The 18,422-nt window shown below is 48.5% G+C and overlaps 1 protein-coding gene across 2 annotated transcripts in view; it reads left to right on the top strand.

Annotated features, from left to right (window-relative positions):
- The window catches only part of LOC149345160 (glycerol kinase 5), a 178,668-nt gene that overhangs the window by 131,661 nt on the left and 28,585 nt on the right, over nt 1-18,422 (top strand). For both annotated transcript variants that reach the window (XM_089546470.1, XM_089546469.1), the window contains exons 11-12: nt 8,716-8,842; nt 17,249-17,353. In XM_089546470.1, coding sequence (XP_089402596.1) covers nt 8,716-8,842; nt 17,249-17,353 — 232 coding nt within the window. The remainder of the gene's footprint in view (nt 1-8,715; nt 8,843-17,248; nt 17,354-18,422) is intronic.

Genomic DNA, 18,422 nt, shown 5'->3' with positions numbered 1-18,422 from the left:
CGAAAGAACAAAGCTACGGATTGGAAAGAAAAAGTTACCCCAGTAAGAATTCAAAAGCCAGAGGGCCTCAGATCCGCATGATGACGGCAGCAGTGAAAGTGCCGCTGAACTGTCGCGGAACCAAGAACAAGACACTGTTCGGAGGCACCTGTGCGTAATGTCCCGTTACGTTACGTAATGTCGTTATGATTGCAAACGTTATCAGTGTTTTCCGGAGGACACAGGGGAGCAATAAAAGACACGGACATAGAAGTAGACAGGGTCGAGCGACAGGGACGAAGAAGTTATCAGACAGGGACGAAGACAGGGACGAAGTAGTTATCAGTGTCCTCGCATGCAGTGGATGAACTTCCTTAGTTAAAGAACAGCAGTAACAAGCTGATGACGGTCGGTTAACAGAAGGCGATAGCTAGTAGACAAAGGCTCGAAAGAGGTGAGTTAAGAGGTTTGACCTCGCCATTCCTGAAGAGCTCTGAATCTGCTACCAAAGCGTTGTTGTTAATGTGATTGCGTTAGAGCAGACGGTTGGCGAAGACCCAGGAGTCACAGAAGAAATTCCTCATTGGCTCAAAAGGAAATTCCGGGTCACAATGAAATTCCTCATTGATCTACAGGTCCTAGCGCCCGTATTTAAAACATCCCCACAATGATCATAATGTACAACAGTGATGACGTATTCAGAAGAGATGGATCCATACCGACTAGCCGAGTTCACCATTCTTCTACAGTCACGGCGCTATTGGACTATTCCGGAAAAGAATGACTGGCGGTTTTGCACTGCCAAGCACGAAATACTGCGTTAAACCACAGTTTTTTGCAGGTTGACCACCGCCACGCACCTGAAAGCGTGATTGAGGTGTCCACTCACCCAGGGAGTCAGTTATGCGCGTCTTCTACTCTTTCATTAGCGCCCCGCCGTGGTGGCTCAGTGGTTACGGCGCTCGGCTGCTGGCCCGAAAGACGCGGGTTCGATCCCGGCCGCGGTGGCTGAATTTCGATGGAGGCGAAATTCTAGAGGCCCGTGTACTGTGCGATGTCGGTGCACGTTAATGAACCCCTGTTGGTCGAAATTTCCGGAGCCCTTCACAACAGCGTCCCTCATAGCCTGAGTCGCTTTGGGACGTTAAGCCCCAATAAACCAATCTTTCATTAGCAGTGCCAATTTACCCAATGTACGCCGGCGGCCTATGCTCCTGTGCCGCGTTTCTAGCAATAGTTGTCAACGCCAACGCGTATTACTCTAGCGCTGTGTCTCTGCCACAGCATTGTCCACGCCAACGCGTGCAGCGCACATCTCTGTCACTACCGACACATAGTTCAAAGTGCGATTATAAGTTTGATAGTAGTGTTAGACGATGAACACGACGATGTTCAATGCACAGCATCAGTGTGCGTTGCATTTTAACGCGAGACGTGTCCGGCTGCGGCGATAGCCTAGTGCTCTCGCGCAGCGGCCCGCCCGCAAAATTGATCGGTTCGCACCGCCGCGGGTTCGAATGCCAGCCGTGGTTATTTATTTGATTTTTATTTATTTATTTCACTTGGCACAAACCCGCAAACATCGCAAGATTTTTCTCAAGGTTTGCTGATTGCAATAGCGCTTTTTCACTGAAAATGGTCGAGCCGGGACTTGAACCGCTGCCCCATGGGTCGTGAGCCTGGCGCGCAGCCCGTCGGCCACTGAGCCTGTTTTTTTTTTGTTCTCCTTCGGCCACTCAGGAACGTGGCCAGTTAGAACTCAGGGTATTTATGCATGCGACCACCTCACAACGCATGGTTAGTAACGCTATTGCATTATACTCCCAAGGCTTCAGCTTCCCCGGAACTTGTAACCCCAGCTGTGCGGGAGAAAGGAACACGGTACTCTCAGAACTTATCCCGTGACTCGGCCTGGCGTGTCACAGTGGCGCCGGCATGCGGCTGCTGCCGCAATTACGGGCGCGCGTGCTCGCTGTCGCATTCAGTTCTCTTTGGGATTACCAATGTGTTCTGACAATTTTGACGGCGCCGCCTCAGGTACGCAACCAGTTCTTATTTGTATTCCACAAGGCTTAGTGCTCGGACCGATTCATTTTTCCCTTTACGTGAATGTTCTGCAGTGTATACCTTGAGAAATCACATGTTATCATGTACACAGATGACCCGGCGCTGGTGGTTACCTCTAATTCTCGGGAGGATGCTAAATCATAATGAATAAGTAGTTGCAGTGCATTAAAACCTGGTTTCTCCTTAATAGACTGTCATTAAAAACTGATAAAACGAAATGCAGTGCCTTAAAATCCCCGCATAGGTCGCAGAGAATATCGCCCTGCGTCCTGCATATCGGAATGAATGAGTTATGACAGGTCCACATGATTTTTAAGAATGATCCCGGATAATGACTTCAGTTCCGCAAATGCACATTGACGTCCTGTATAAAGGAATTCGGCCACCGTCTGGAAAACGCTGAAGTAACGAGCGTTAGCTGTTCGGTAGTGCCATCTATCGTCCATGTGGTGTATTGCCACGTGATTAGGCTACTTTTCCATACCTTACGGCGAGCGGGCACCTACCGCCTTGAGGTCGGATATTTTTGACCAATTTGGGCCGAAAAAGTTTTTCGCTCTATGGAGGGCCATTTTTCCTTACCTCAAGGTGGTAGGTGCCCGGTCGCCATAAGGTATGAAATTGAGAGCTTCCGAGTGCTGACGACATGGCCGCCATGTTAAGCCTAACCATAAGTAAATATTAACCCAATTAGAGAATATTGGTGTCTAACATTTCCTACTCATCGAGCCCATTACGAATATCCATTAGTTAGATCATCACGTTATCGGTTAGTTAATTAAGCAATTATAAGCATAACCATACATAAATATTAACTTCATTAGTTAGTTTTGGTGTCTAACCTCTTCTAGTCATATAGGGGATTCCAAATATCTAATTCGTTTTATGACGCCACATTAATTATTGAGTTAAAAGCGAATAAACATTAGTCATGTGACTAGTTAATTATGACGTCACAAAATCAGTGCCGTCAGCAATAAAAAATTCGGTATACTAATGATGTCACCAATCAATAACCAATTGGGTTGGTATATCTATTTACTATGGGGGCCGCTGTCTTGAATTCCTCGGACATAGAAAATTTCACGCCGAAGGGAAGTGGTCGCAGGCCCCAAGAAATCGAGAAACGTGATGAATACGAGCCAACGCTCTGAAAAGCTCTCTTACCTTTGCGCTGTACTGAGCAAATATTTCGAAACAAACACGTTAAAAACCTTGTATTTCGGCATCTTCCAGTCACAGCTGGCGCACTGTCTTGACTCCTGGGGCCTTACTTGTCCTTCATATATTTATTATGTAATAAAATTACAGAAGAGAGATCTCAAGGTAATCAATATTGCGCCACCCAGAACTCTGTCTAGACACACATTTGTAGCAAACAGAATTGTACCACTTTTAGATTTACGATATTATCATTTAGCGGTGATTCAACGCCAAGTGACTCAGGCTTTGCGCTGGATCATCTTTCATTTCATTAAAAATCGTGGTTTATTGAATTACTATGAGAAACAATATCCCAACTCGTTTTTGGCGAAAAACATATTTCGTGCCGTGGCCGCCACATTAAGTTCCCAAATGGTAGCAAAACGAAGTCTAACAAAACCATACGGAAGAAAGAAATATTAAGGCGAAAGCCTTTAATGCCTCATCGTTGTAAGCAGCAGTTGTCGACAGAAATGTCACGCTTTTCAGTTGGTCGAAAGGGTCGTGACGTCACAGTGCGCCAATTTCAAACGGGGCCAATTGTACTTTGGCTAGTAACCATGCAACCAATTGAAGGGATCATATAGTGATGCTCCAAGTAAGTGGTACTGAGCTTAGTTAATTGCTTAATTACCCAATTAAGCCCCCGGTCTCTCTCTCCCCCCCCCCCCCGGTCTTCGGAGTGCGAGACGAGCATGCTATCCACTCCGCCATGCTAGCTCGATGGTTTGGAATGAACAAAGGCGCGTCTAGTGAATAGGGTGTCTTCGTTCACTGGCATCCTCCTCCCTTCCCTTCCGGCGAGGTGTAGGTGTCCACCGAGATATGAGAGACAGATACATTTCCTTTCCTCAAAAACCAATTTACCGACGAGCGAAATGGGCGATGGGGTTCTATGGGCTCCATGGCAGCGTTGCAAGACGCTGTCGCGTTGAACTCTTAGAGGCGAAGCTTAAAATCTTAACCACACATCAGTGACCGCACTTTACGTCAACGAAGTGCACCCCCCCCCCCCCCTGAATTTAGACGGGTGTCCGCAGAGATATGTGAGACAGTTACTGCCTCATTTCCTTTCCTCAAATACAATTTTCATTTTCTTCATTACCAGTCATCTTTGTCTTTCTTTCACTTCCACTTCCTCCCTTCCTCTACAGTGGGTTCAGGTGTCCACCGAGATGACAGAGAATTACTGCGCCATTTCCTTTCCTCAAAAACCGTTGCATTCATCGCGCGGAACGGGTGGTGGTTTTCCACAGGTGGTGGTTTTCCGTGGCCTCCCTGGCAGCGCTACAACGCGCTGTGGCGTTCCACTCCTAAAGGCGAAGCTTAACCGTCATTAATTAGCAGTTAATTAGTATTCAGACATTAATCAGTAATTACCCATTAATTAGTGATTTTTCATCACTTAGTAATTAGCACTCAATTGCATGTGACGCCACCAGTGCCACAGAAGCAGTCAAAGTGGTCCGAAAAACGCTTTCGCCTCTACGCACTTTAGACAGTCAAAGTACCCCCTGAATTTTTCTACCTATGACTAATTTTTTTGTGTGAATAAAAGACACTACGCTTTCACGCACAATAATTTGACATTAATTTTTCTGTTTCCTTTCTTACAAAACTGAGAAAAAAGTACAAAACTTATCGAATTGGAATTCTTTTTGTCAAATTTTATGTTCTTTAAGTAGTTATTCCAACTATTCTCCCAAGTTGTCTGGAAAGCAAGATAGCGCAAAATAATGTTTCAGCGATAAAAAAAATGTAAGCCGTATCAGAAAAAAAAAATCTGAATTTGAGAAAAGTGTTTGCGGCATATTCAGTCTTCAATCGCATAATGAGGTGGTCCTGGTAAAAGTATAAAAGGTAGTATGGTGCACAGTACTAGTTAGTGGCATTTATTGCAGGAAGTTTAATAGGAGTTATTTTTTAATTTAAGCGAGAAAATAATTTTGCAAGTTGAGCACCAACGCCCTCTGGCGTTGCCTCATGCCTGCGTTTCACCAACTCACCCACTTCCCGTCTCTTTACGTTAAACCTGTCATTTTTACGTAATAGCGTGAAAAGCCCTGTTCTCCACAAAATTTGTTATCGGCGTCGGCGTTATGAGCGAAAAGTCACAAGCATGGTTTGGTTTATAGGGGTTTAATATCCCAAAGCAACTCAGGCTATGAGGGACGCCGTAGTAAAGGGCTCTGCAAATTTCGACCACCTGGGGATATTTAACGTGCACTGACATCGCACAGACCACGGGCCTCTAGAATTCCGCCTCCATCGAAATTCAGCCGCCGCGGCCGGGATCGAACGCGCGTGTTTCGGGTCAGCAGCCGAGCGCCGTAACTACTGAGCCACCGCGGCGAGGCCACGAGTATGGATCTGGCAGGTGGTCTCCAGAGAGAAACCCAGGAGGCAAATGCGTGGGCCGCCTTTGTTACGTGGTCTTACGGCGTCATCACAACCTGCCCACCCTCTAGTGAGCAAGCTACCCACCGTGGCAGGTGGCAGTTAGCAATTTTCCGGTTCAGAAGAGCAACCTGGGCCGCAGAAGTCCCACCGCTGGGAGCACCTGCCATCCCAGGGCAGTGGCGCATCGCTTAACCGCTGAGACAGGAGGGGTATGAGGACTCCCAGGGATCTATGAATGTAGAGTAGAGAATGACCGGTTCTGGACACATTACGCTATGACGTCATACCCTTAAGGCGGAGCTTAAGTGTCCCCTCCAGTTTTTCTTTCCGTAGCTCGCTGCGTTCACCTTTAAGGTGCACTGAAGAGGGATCTGAACTGATCTTTTTGCCGCGGAAACTCGGTCTACACGTTCTGAGCATTCTTAGAAACTTCCTGTGCGGCCGATTTCCCTAATGGAAATTGAAATAAACGTCCCGGCTCCCGCCTTTATTTTGAACTCGCCGCAGACGGTAGGAGGACTCAACCACCCTTTCAGCCAGTCCTGTGGCGGCTGGCCGCTCTGCCATCGGCGGAGAGATACTTAGTGATCGGGGAAAGCAAAGGGTCCACGCGTATTTTTACGGGCCTAATTTTCGGCTATGTAATCTGTGTCCGGATTTATTTACTCACGGAACGTTAAAAAAAAAGTAAAAGCGAAAGCGAACCCGCCACGCGACTGTCTGAAAGGCACTCCACGTGTTAGTTGACTCCTTCTACCGTCGGCGGCGAGTTTAAAAAAGACGGGAGCCGGGACGTTTAATCGGATTAAATTATGGAAATCGGCCGTACTGGATAATAATTCGACGTTTCTAAGAATGCTCGGAACATGTACATCGTGTTCCCGCGGTAAAAAGACAAGTTCATATTCCTCTTCAGTGCACCTTTAATGTGAACCCTTTTCGTTAAGTCTCCGCGTTTCTGCCCCCTAGATGAGCACCGGTGAGATACGCCTTTTGTATGCTTTTCTCTTGGGGGATATTGGTAAACTGCCGCTCATGATCTGAGAAAGCCTGCCATATGCACTCCACTTCATTCATATTCTCCCAGTTATTTCCATCTTATGATCCGGATCAGCGGTCACTACCTGCCCTGAGTAGGCGTATTTCCTTACCACTCCCGCCATCTCGCTACCATTTGTGAACGGCTGTTCTCTTGCGAGACCTTTGAGAGACGGTTAAGCGTTACTTTGGTTTTCTGCATGTTTATTGTAGCGTAGGCTTGATGTTAATGGGTAATTCATTTATGTCGTTAAGGAATAACACAAGCACAAGCCTGCGTATCGCGGAACACCGCACATAACGTTGCCGAGCGGTGAACGACAGTTATTGACGCAGATGATCCGTTTACACCTTTTCAGGATGTGTTGTAGCTAGGACAGCAAGTTTTGAGCAATTCCGTGATGTCGGAGTTTTAGTGGAAGGTAGTAGAAAAAATGTTAAAATGCGTTTGCAAAGTTTAAGACGAGCCGGTGGCGCTAGCCTAATATTCAGATTAACGGTGTGGCGTTGCTGCCTCGGCTAGCAGAAGGGCTTCCTGGACGCCTTCCAAGGCCACGCCATCTGCCGGGCTGCAGTGTTTGCTTGTATTTCCTAGTGCCTGATTGAAACCATGAATGGCTTCTGTCGTTCCTCGCTCATCGATGCCCGTACCATAGAGTTTCTGACTATTACCTAGAGGGAAAGCTGGCAACCCCTCTATGGGAGTTTGCGTGGAGGCCCCTCGAGACCATTTCAGCCACCATGGACGCTCAAAGCATCATGGGCCGGTGAGCTACCGACTGCAGAACTGCAACCTTTGGCCAAAAATAATGCAAAAATAAACGCTGTTCGATAACTACGAAAGTCCTAACATTGAATATCCTGTCTGTAAATTGCAACAAACGAGCATAAAAGCATGTAAATGCAAAGTTTGCCCAAAATAAGAGATGGCTAGCTTTCCTATTGGATAAGTAATGAACACTACAAAAACTAATATTTCGTGATTAACAGGCCATTTTTAAATGTAAATATGTTTTCAGAAAAAAATGTTGTAACTTAGATACTTTAAGAGGTTTTTTTAATGGCATTTCGGAAAAGTGAAACCTTTCATTGGCGTCGTGTGTCGTTGCGGTTTCGATACTATGGCTTTTGCACACTGCGTTCGCGCGAAAGTCGTCTGCGCACACAGAAAACAACGTTTTCGGAATGAAGAATCTCAGTAGTGCCTTAGGAGGGTAGCTGTGTAGGCCAGTTGGTGAGACATGAAGGCGCTAGACACCGCAGCGGACACGGGACAAGAAAGAAGACGACACAGGGCGGTACTTGCAACTAAAATTTTATTTGAAACTTCATGGCTTTATAAAGACAGAGGCACGTGTGATCTTACAATCAGGTAAAAAAGATGAATGAAAAGCAACAGATAGCAAAACCTAACTGACAACAATGCACAGGAAAGATATGCGCGTCACCATGTACAGAAATCAGACTTTAAAACGTTATGCAAAGCTCATCATGCGAGTCACAATCTACATAAATCAGAAGTGTTAAAAACCGTCGACCGCATGTGGAAGCAGAAAAACCACAAGACAAAGGAAGAAAAAGAACGTTAAAAGGAAGCCACCCAACCTGTTACCTGTCAAGGAAACCCAGTTCTTTTTGGAGGATGGAAACCGAAGGCGAACTAACGCATTCATCCGATTGCGAGCGCAAGATGGCAGTGGCCTCCACAATCTCTCTCTCGAGCTGCCCCTTCCTTCTTCCAACAATCTGGGTCTGGCTGAACTGAGGGCAACAACCCCGACACTTGCGGCAATGAACAGGCAGATTCGAACCCCCCGCCTCCCCCAAGTAGTGCCACTCCGTGTTCCCGAAAAAATACGAATGTCCTGCACCAAGTAGCTCACCGTCCCATGATGCTCTGGGCGTCCATGGTGGCTGAAGGGCAGTGCCGCCAGCTTTCCCTCTGGGTAATAGCAAGAAACTCTATGGCCCGTATACGAGCGGGATCTGTGCACGCCTCTTGGCTCAGCGGCCTTGGCATCGGCGCAGGCGGGCGACCAGCAGGCGTCGGCCTTCGGCGAGTGCTGCTTCGAGCCCGGGGAGGTCAAGTGCACCATGGGCACCGGCACCTTCTTCGACGCCAACACGGCGGGGAGGCCGCACGCCTCCACTGTCGGTACGTCACCCTTCGAGACACTGCGTGCACAACTGTGTGCTATTAAGCGAACTCTGAGCTTAGTGTGCTGCACCCCGTCCTTCATTTCGCAAGTAGTCTGGTTTTTTGTGCCATATAGCGAACGCAGTAAATAGAATTTCGCTAAACAGTGAGCGCGGTAGCACGTCGCCTGCCATTTTTGTGCAGACATATTTTGCTGCCAGTTGTGACATCAATCCTTCCTTCGCATTGTCAAGCACAATGTTTATCTTCGGAATAGCAACTAATTCCACGATTCTTTGGATGTTTACTTGGTAAGTCGTGGAATTTTGATGTTTGCTATTCCCATCAACTATGATATTCTGGACGAAATATTGCATATTGCTGCAAAAAAATTAAGCACTGGTATTTTTCGTTCCAAAATTAATAACTTGCCTTTCTTGAGGCCTGAGTATACTATCAGGCGGGAAAATGTTATTTCAGAGGCAGCAAAAACGGCGTCTGAAAGGATATAGGCGGCAACTGCCATCACCAGCCCTGCATGCATGTGCATATAGCTGAGCCGTGGCGCTGTCAGGCGCTTTCCAGCGTCAATTTTAATAACCATTAGGCCTTAGCATGTTAGGCACCCCAATCAGTTCGGTGCTTGCTTGGACCCCATATCCTGCGTTCGCTTGAGCTGTTCACTGATTGGCTATAGGAGCGGAAGCTCAGCTACAACGCAAAATGGTTGGTTTGGTTTATGGGGTTTAACGTCCCAAAGCGACTAAGGCTATGAGAGACGCCGTAGTGGAGGGCTCCGGAAATTTCGACCAGCTGGGGTTCTTTAACGTGCACCGGCATCGCACAGTACATGGGCATCTAGAATTTCTGCTCCAAAGAAAGTCAACCGCCGCGGCCGGGATCGAACCCGCGTCTTTCGGGTCAGCAGCCGAGCACCATAACCACTGAGCCACCGCGGCGGGTGTCAAAAATGCAAAACGCTACAAGGCAAAAGGTCAGGGAGTCTGGAGTGGCAGGGGCGTCTTCAGTACAGGTTTTTGTGGCTTGTTGGCGCGTTTTTAGTTTCTTCGAATCACAAGCGTGGTTGGTTTTTTGGCACCTAATAATTCCGTTCGAAGTGAACGCCTTAACGATGTACGGCGCGTTGTGGGAAAATATTTTGACACAATGTATTGTGTGTGTAAGCAGATTGGTGGTAAGCATAAATCGTTGCAGTCGTTGATTTCTGCGCTATACATTGAATAAACCCGCCAGTCTGTGACAGTCGGTACCAGCCGGGGTGATCATACAGGGTCTGTTCTGAAAGTAGTAGGACTCACTTTTTTTATGCGAAGCATACTAAAATAGCCCAACCCAGCTCCTCGAGCGTGGCGGTGTCGTTACCATTGACCTTTCGTGACCTCCATGTCATACCACGTGATGCGTGACGTCACAGCAGATGAAAAACGGGGGCCCAACTCGCGCCGTCGCGCGAGGCGTCGTGACCAAGGATGACCACGTGGTGCGTGACGTCACAGCAGATGAGAAACGGGGGCCCAGCTCGCGCCGTCGCGCGAGGCGTCGCGACCAAGGAGGACCACGTGATGCGTGACGTAACGACATAGGAGAAACGGGGCCCCAGCTCGCGCCGTCGCGCGAGGCGTCGCGACCAATGTGTTTCCTGCTTCTGCCGCTAGGTGCGCTGTAGTGAACACGTGATTCATTTAGGGGCTTTACACGTGATGCTGGAGCGGCGGTATACAAGGGGGTGCGCCTGCCTCTGCTAGACGAGGGTCAGATCTGTTCTCGCTTCGGCGAGCGCGGCTTCGGCCGCTTATCCGTTTTTTGAGCAGCGTCCGTTGCTTTTAACTCTCCTCTATCTGCACGTGGCAGCGGTGGTGGCTTGTCTGGAGCCAGTAGCAGGCCCGTGCAATTTCCTTTTCATCCTTCTCTCAGTCACAACAACAACTGCTAGGCGTACACGGGATAGAGATTCCTCCTGTAGACAGGGCTGCTCGTTGGAATGAGAAGCAAAAGTTGCGGCGTGCTACAGAGACTGATGAAGAGCGTGAAGAACGTCTAGCCAAGCGGCGCGCTCGATATGCAACTCGGCGACAATATGCTTCGCATCTGACTAGGCTTAACCTAAGCTAAGCCTCAGCCATTTTTTTTACAAACTTCATTCAGCAGAACAGTACAAATGATTAGAATTTTTCAAAGTAGCACCCTTCTGCGCCTACACGCTGCTGCCAGTGAGTTTTCCAGTTTTCGTACGCTTCCAGGAACGCCTGGACCGGAATGCTGTTTAGCTCCCTCGTCACGGCCTGTTGAACCGCCTCTACCGATCCGTGGTGTTTCCCCTTGAGCGTCGATTTTATTCTCGGGAATAGAAAAAAGTCTGGCGGAGCCAAGTCGGGGCTCTAGGAGGCCTGAGGCAGCGTTGCCGCCTTGTGCTGGGCAAAAAGTATAGGTCCTCATTCACATAATGAATAAGGTCCTTGCAGGTCGCTTTCCGGTTGGCCTTTTGCTACTCTGACAACACTCCCGGCACCAACTTCGCGCGCACTTTCGTCATGGCTAAGTTTTCTGTCCCGATCTCAAAAACTTGTGTTTGAGGAATGCTTAAATCATCAGCAATCATTCTGATACTCATCCTACGATCACTGTTCAGTAAATGCTTCACTCACTACAGATATTCGGTGGTCTTGCTGGTCGAAGGGCGTCCGGAGCGGTCGACGTCTTCCACTCTTTCCTGACCTTCTCGAAACCGCTTGTGGCACTCCAAAAACACCTGATCGTCACCGTAGGCCTCCTTAATCATGTCGTGAGTCTCTTAACTCGTTTTAACAAGATTTACACAAAATTTGACCGCGTATCGCTGACCCAGTAAGCGCTCTGTGATTCTGCGTGATGAGACGTTTCGACAGTGGTTCACAGTACAAGCGACCTGCTCTCTTCAACGGCCGAGAGCCGACTACCGATTTTCCCCAGCATCCAAATCATCATCATCATCATCATCATCAGCCTGACTACATCCACTGCAGGGCAAAGGCCTCTCCCATGTCTCTCCAATTAACCGTGTCCTTTGTCAGTTGCCGCCACTGTATCCCCGCAAACTTCTTAATCTCATCCGCCCACCTAACGTTCTGCCGTCCCCTGCGACGTTTGCTTTCTCTTGGAATCCACTCCGTTACCCTTAAGGACCAGCGGTTATCTTGCGTTCGCATTACATGTCTGATCAAGCCCATTTCTTCCTCTTGATTTCAACGAAGATGTCATTAACCCGCGTTTGTTCCCTCACCCACTCCGCCCTCTTCCGATCTCTTAACGTTACACCTATCATTTTCCTTTCCATAGCTCGCTGCGTTGTTCTTAACTTAAGCTGAACCCTCTTTGTTAGCCTCCACGTTTCTGTCCCATAGGTGAGTACCGGTAGGATACAGCTGTTGTATACTTTTCTCTTCAGGGATATTGGTAAGCTACCATTCATGATCTGAGAGAACCTGCCATATGCGCTCCACCCGATTCTTATTCTTCTAGTTATTTCCCTCTCATGATCTGGATCTGCGGTCACTACCTGCCCTAAGTAGACATATTCTCTTACTACTTCCAGCACCTCGCTACCAATTGCGAACTGCTGTTCCCTTGCTAGGCTGTTGAACATTACTTTGGTTTTCTGCATGTTAATTCTTAGCCCCATCGTTCTGATCTGCCTGTCTAACTGATTGATCATGCTTTGCAGTTCTTGTCCTGAGGGGCTTAGCAAGGCAATGTCATCAGCGAATCGCAAATTACTCATGTATTCTCCATTAACTCTTATCCCCGACTGTTCCCATTCCATTCCCGGAATACCTCCTGTAAGCAGGCAGTGAAGAGCATTGGCGAAATCGTGTCTCCCTGCCTGACACCTTTCCGTATTGGAATTTTATTGCTGACTTTATGGAGAACTATAGTAGCATCCAAATATCCCCCTTCAACGATCCTGCGCGTGCAGACCGCCTCTCGTCCGCCCGTTCACCCAGGAAAAAACCAGCCCTACTACTTTCAGAATAGACCCTGTACTTCAGGAAAATAAGAAAAGCTCGGGCATCGTCTCGGCCGAGCAGATATGTTCTCGCTGTATGCCCACACCTGCCGCGCAGCACGTTCCACATAGCGCTGCACTTAATCAGTCTATTCGCCGATATCCCAGTACAGTCTTTTACCCGACAGCTTCTGTTAGTTTACTCTCACTATTATCACAGAAGTTAAAATATGCTATGCTATCGACAAAGGAAAGCATTCCATTGTCGCGAGTGAGTCAGCCCACGCCCCGTCCACATGGAAACGGTTCCGGGAGATAGTTACGTGCTCGGGTAGACCTGTTTCTTTATTTTCCTTGCGTAGTTTTAAGCACGCTAAGCTAGTGTATCGGTGAATGAGTGTAGCAGCTTCGCCGTTTATACCTAGTGACAGTGTTGACACCCAGACTTCGTGCTTTTCTACCGCGGCCCGTTGCCAGCTATCCTAACCTATCGAGGCCCACATAATTTCCCCTTTTCTGCTGCTACGCCACAGTAACGCAGCTGCTGAATGTACGCTGCTTCTGCAGCACGCTGCACATGATGAAGCCGTGCAGTCCGCCACTAGCTGTGTTATAGGCACGGTTAGGGGGAACCTGTTCTGCCTGCCATGCGAAAGTTGCTACTGACATTAGCGCCACCGCATCTTCGTGACGTCGCGGCGTGAAGGAGGTGTATACTTGAGTAAGAAAAATCTGAAACTGGAACGAAGGAAGACAGACGATGACGAGCTCAGCGCTCTTCTTCTACTGTCTTCCTTGGTCCCAGTTTCAAAGGCCGTTTTATTACTGAAGGCATTACCAACTCGCCCAGTCTTCAGTGTTATACTCGAGTGAGCTTTAAAGAATCGATGAAAGCACTCTTGTCTTAAGTTTCGGTTTCGCTTGGCGTGACGCAGAAGTAAGGCACGCAGAGCCGACATAAGTCACGTCCTCTCACAAAACAGTGACCAGTTCGCTGCTGCAAAGACCACGGCCATTGACGCGGCTTCGGAGGTGATGTGGTGTGGTGTGACGTCACTACCATCTGCCGGACTCGTGATGAGCCGGCTCAAGGTCAAAGTCGCACTGCTAAATGACCTTGGAAAATTTAGCGTAGTAGAGCTTACGGTCTACTAAAGAACAATGCCTTGCAGAACGCCGCAGAGCCTCCCAGTCTCCCGCGTATCCCCCCTCCCCCCTTGGCTCACCTCTCCGGACTCGACTCGCGCCCTCGTCACTGGCCCAGAACCTGCTAAACGTCTTGAGTTATCGTTAGAGTGGAAACTTTTAACGCGAAGCGACATCTTGCATCGCTGTGCAGGTCTCACGTGCTGGCAAGACGATCACTAAGTCACTGAATGCCACCCTCGACAAAGCTAAGGTTGGGCCTATCTGCATGCAGGCTGAACATTAAATCAAGCGCTTATTTATCTGTAAGCTGCGACTTTGCACTTACTGTCTAACCATCATCAATGGGCTTCCCTTATAGCGTCAGATTCATAACTGTCGCTCTCGACGAGCAAAATTTTCAGCTTGCGGCACAACGCAGTGTCCATAGCTGCCAGGTTCACAGTGCGTTTCGGCAGGTAAACAGACGCGAGTGAAGAAGACACGTCATGCGGGGTTCCGGGGAAATCCCCCGATACTGGCAGAGCAAATATTATATTGCTCCGCTGAGCGATCTGGAATAGACGACTGATCCTTATCTACCATTGGAACATGTAGCCTGCGTTCCCATACTGCCATCGAAATTGGTTGTGCCAAGAAGAGGTGAAAAACGTGATCCGGATCGGCCACTGGAATTCAGCATGAGAAATTCAGAAGTTGGCGAACTGGCAAACATTCGCACAGAGGCCCGATGAGGCGCACGGAAGGACCTCACGAACCGCTCGCAGCGCATCATGGCTCTTTCATCACGCTAATTACTAAAATCGTCATGTGGGCCATGTAATTTATAGGTAAGTCTATTTTAATGCCAAGTTCAAATGTACTGCGTGGAGCAGTTCGATACAGTTGTAGGGCTGCGAACAGCTTGTTGATCGCAGGGCTTATAGACAACGTCGCCATCTGCTAGGCCGCATAAATTGGCCACTGGTTTTGTACTGGTAGCACTGACGAACTCTGGCGCGGCTTGTTTGATGACATCATTGTCCCTTACCTTCCGAGAGCCCTATGCGATGTGACATTTTAAGTGTATGTCTGCTTCACTCTGCGGTCGATATCTACAGGTCCAGTGTGGCGGGTCCGTTGACTTTTCCAAACGTAAAGTCATCTTAAAGTGTCTTTTACGCCAGGGCCGCAACAGCTACGTGGTAGATGTAATGCTTGCATATCCAGCAGCTGTACTACAGGGCGTCGTAATGCGGTGCCCCGACTCCTTTCAGTGCTGGTTTTTCTTCCCTGGCACCGAACACAATACTGGGCTCATGATCTCTTTGTATACAATCAGTCGGTTAGGGATTTGCATATACTATATTCAACGGCTGTATCTTACCGGTACTCACCTATGGGGCAGAAACGTGGAGGCTAACAAAGAGGGTTCGGCTTAAGTTAAGGACAACGCAGCGAGCTATGGAACGAAAAATGATAGGTGTAACGTTAAGAGATCGGAAGCGGGCGGAGTGGGTGAGAGAACAAACGCGCCTTAATGATATCCTAGTTGAAATCAAGAGGAAGAAGTGGGCTTGGGCAGGGCATGTAATGCGAAGGCAAGATAACCGCTGGTTTTTAAGGGTAACGGAGTGAATTCCAAGAGAAGGCAAGCGTAGCAGGGGGCGGCAGAAAGTTGGGTGGGCAGATGAGATTAAGAAGTTTGCGGGGACACCGAGGCTGCAGCTGGCAAAGGACAGGGTTAATTGGGGAGACATGGGAGAGGCATTTGCCCTGCACTGGGCGTAGTCAGGCTGATGATGATATTCAGCCGCACTTGGAAGCCCACTCGCAGTGTGGCGCAGCTGGGGACATCTGTGCGTGCCAGCGGAGGACAGTTTGTACCGGGTTTTTTTGCATTCTGGGCATACTGCCGCGGCGATTGCACTCTGCTCTCTTTCACTGTGTTGCGCGAGAGCTGTTGCCGAGAGCTTTTTACGAAACGCAATCACACCACAGTGGCGATGGGTGCTGCCGCAGTGTTAGGAGTGCTCAAAACGGACCAGGCTTTGTCTGACTTCATTGCCGAGCGAGATTTATTTTCCGACACTTCGTGTGCGTACATAAATCCTGACACAGGATACTCGCCGGAGCTCGAAGGCATCGCCAAGCTCGCTCATCCGGACATTGTACTCTCACGGCCGCTCGATAGAAGCTCCACTATATAGGAACTTTTTCGCCGACGGATTCGGCGGTAAGTTTCCGCCTTTTCCGCATGTGTGTTAATGAAGTATAGCTCAGTTTCTGACCCTTGGTTAAGCATGACTCCGTAGACGCCGCTTCTTGTTTGATCAGTATCTGGTATGCCGTAGAGCTTGCGATGTTTACTGACAGTGTGGTGGAGTTTGGTGATCTGGTTCAAGGAAGCAATGGGAAACGGTTACTCAGACCAAAAGCAATGGAAGGCAATAAGATATCAGAAAAAACACTACAGACTGGCTTGTTAGTGAATTCCATTCTCCCGTGTCCGGGAAGAGGAGCAATGTCGGAACTCGCAAAAGAGAGTGCGAAAGGATCTGGTTGATGTGGGGAGTGTCTGGTTACTATTAGCAATCCGTTATTTCACGATGGGACGCAAAGTTAAGGCGCAACTCGCCTTCGCAATAATCGCTCCGTGGACGTCGCCAGATCGCTCGCTGGGTGTTGCACCTAGCGCCAGCACAAGGGAAGCCACAGCGGAAACGGTTTGCGACAGTCCAAAAAGGAGGCGTTTCGCCACCTCCCTTGCCCGGTGCAAAGGTCTGTATAAAGTGGCTGGATATCCTTAGATTCCATTAATCGCATCATGGGTGAGGATATGTTGCAGATGTGGTAAATATGGGTGAAATATATCGAAAAAGAAAGCCGCCATCGTCTGGAAGACGTTGAAGTAAGGTGCATTGGCAGTTTGGTTTACTGAATTTATATTACGGAGATTAAAGGGAGGTACGCCAATGTTAATACGAATTTTTGTCCCCTGACGTCATACTCACATAGTTCCGCCTCTATCCACCATATTGGACCGTGGCGTGTTCATTGGCACGCAGCAGGTGGGGATTTTCTACAAGGCTATTATGGATGACGCTATTAGTCTCAGCGCGAGATGTGCTGTTTTCTAGTTGCTGCCACAGATGGCGCTGTGAACTCAGGGTGGTAGCAGACCCCACGACATCTCGAAACGTAATGAGTAAGAGCTAACGCTCTTAAAAAAATAAACTCCGGCATGGCTAGCGAATCGGCACTCGTCTCTATTTTATTATTCCTCTGTTTTTCAGGCGTCTACCCGGTGGTGGGCTGGAAGATCGGCGACGAGGTGACCTATTTCGCGGAAGGCAGCAGCTTCGACACTGGCACGGTCATCGACTGGGCCCAGGGCATCGGTGAGTGATACCCGCGCAAGCCATCTCTTTCAGAATTTTTTGGACAGTCCACAGACTTTTGTCAGTACAGTATATAGAAAGTTTAGACACAATCTTAGATTTATGGCATACAAATTTAGTAGACAAAATAGGGAGTGTATAGACTTTAAATAGGCAAAAGGATATATCAATAGGAAGGCAATATATTCTATAAGCAGTCTGTAGGAAGTCTATACACCATTTCTATAAAGGGATAGCTTGGTTTGGTCATCGCGATGAGGGCAGTGCGTGTCTGGACTCTGTGCCTAGGCCTGTACAGCCACCCTGATTTTTAATAATATAGCGCGAGCGTCGACCGAACTGCTGGTCAGCGCCTTATAACGGCGATAAGCGTGCAACAGGGCGAGAGTTCGCGCACGCGCACGAAGGCAGAGCGTCGTCTGCTACGCTGTTCCGAGCGCGAGGACACACGCCCTGCCACAATATCAGTTCGCAAGATTCCGCCGAGTCGTAGAGCGCATGCGCATGATTAATGTGTGATACTTTTTCATTTTATTTTTTCTTATCGTAACTTTGCATCGCCAGGCAGGCCTCCAGTAATAGGCAAAAAAAAAAAGAGAGAGAGAAAGAAATCACGTCTCATGCAGTCTCGCATATTAATCATGCGCATACGCTCTACGACTTGGCGGCATCTTGCGAACTGATATTGTGGCAGGGCGTGTGTCCTCGTGCTCGGAACAGCGTAGCAGACGACGCTATGTCATCGTGCGCGTGCGCGAACTCTCGCCTTGTTGCACGCTTATCGCCGTTATAAGGCGCTGACCAGCAGTTCGGTCGACGCTCGCGCTATATTATTAAAAATCAGGGAGGCTGTACTTCTGGGCAGCGCTGGAGCGATGGCTTCCAAAGCGCGATAGGCACATATGACTAGAGAGACAGAATACGCTTTGTTTTTTCAGCGCAGCTTTTAAAAACAAAAAAAGGGAGAGAGGATAGAAGACAATGACGCGCGACAGCGCTTGTACTTGTGCGCTGAAAAAGAAACATACAAATGCTATATTTTCCCAACTTACTGTTCTAAATTCAAGAC

This window comes from Amblyomma mixtum, chromosome 5 (assembly GCF_055824585.1).
Source record: "Amblyomma mixtum isolate Tamu chromosome 5, ASM5582458v1, whole genome shotgun sequence".
Taxonomy (NCBI): domain Eukaryota; kingdom Metazoa; phylum Arthropoda; class Arachnida; order Ixodida; family Ixodidae; genus Amblyomma; species Amblyomma mixtum.
Note: the sequence above shows the minus strand (reverse complement) of the source record. Positions and strands in the feature narration are given on the sequence as shown.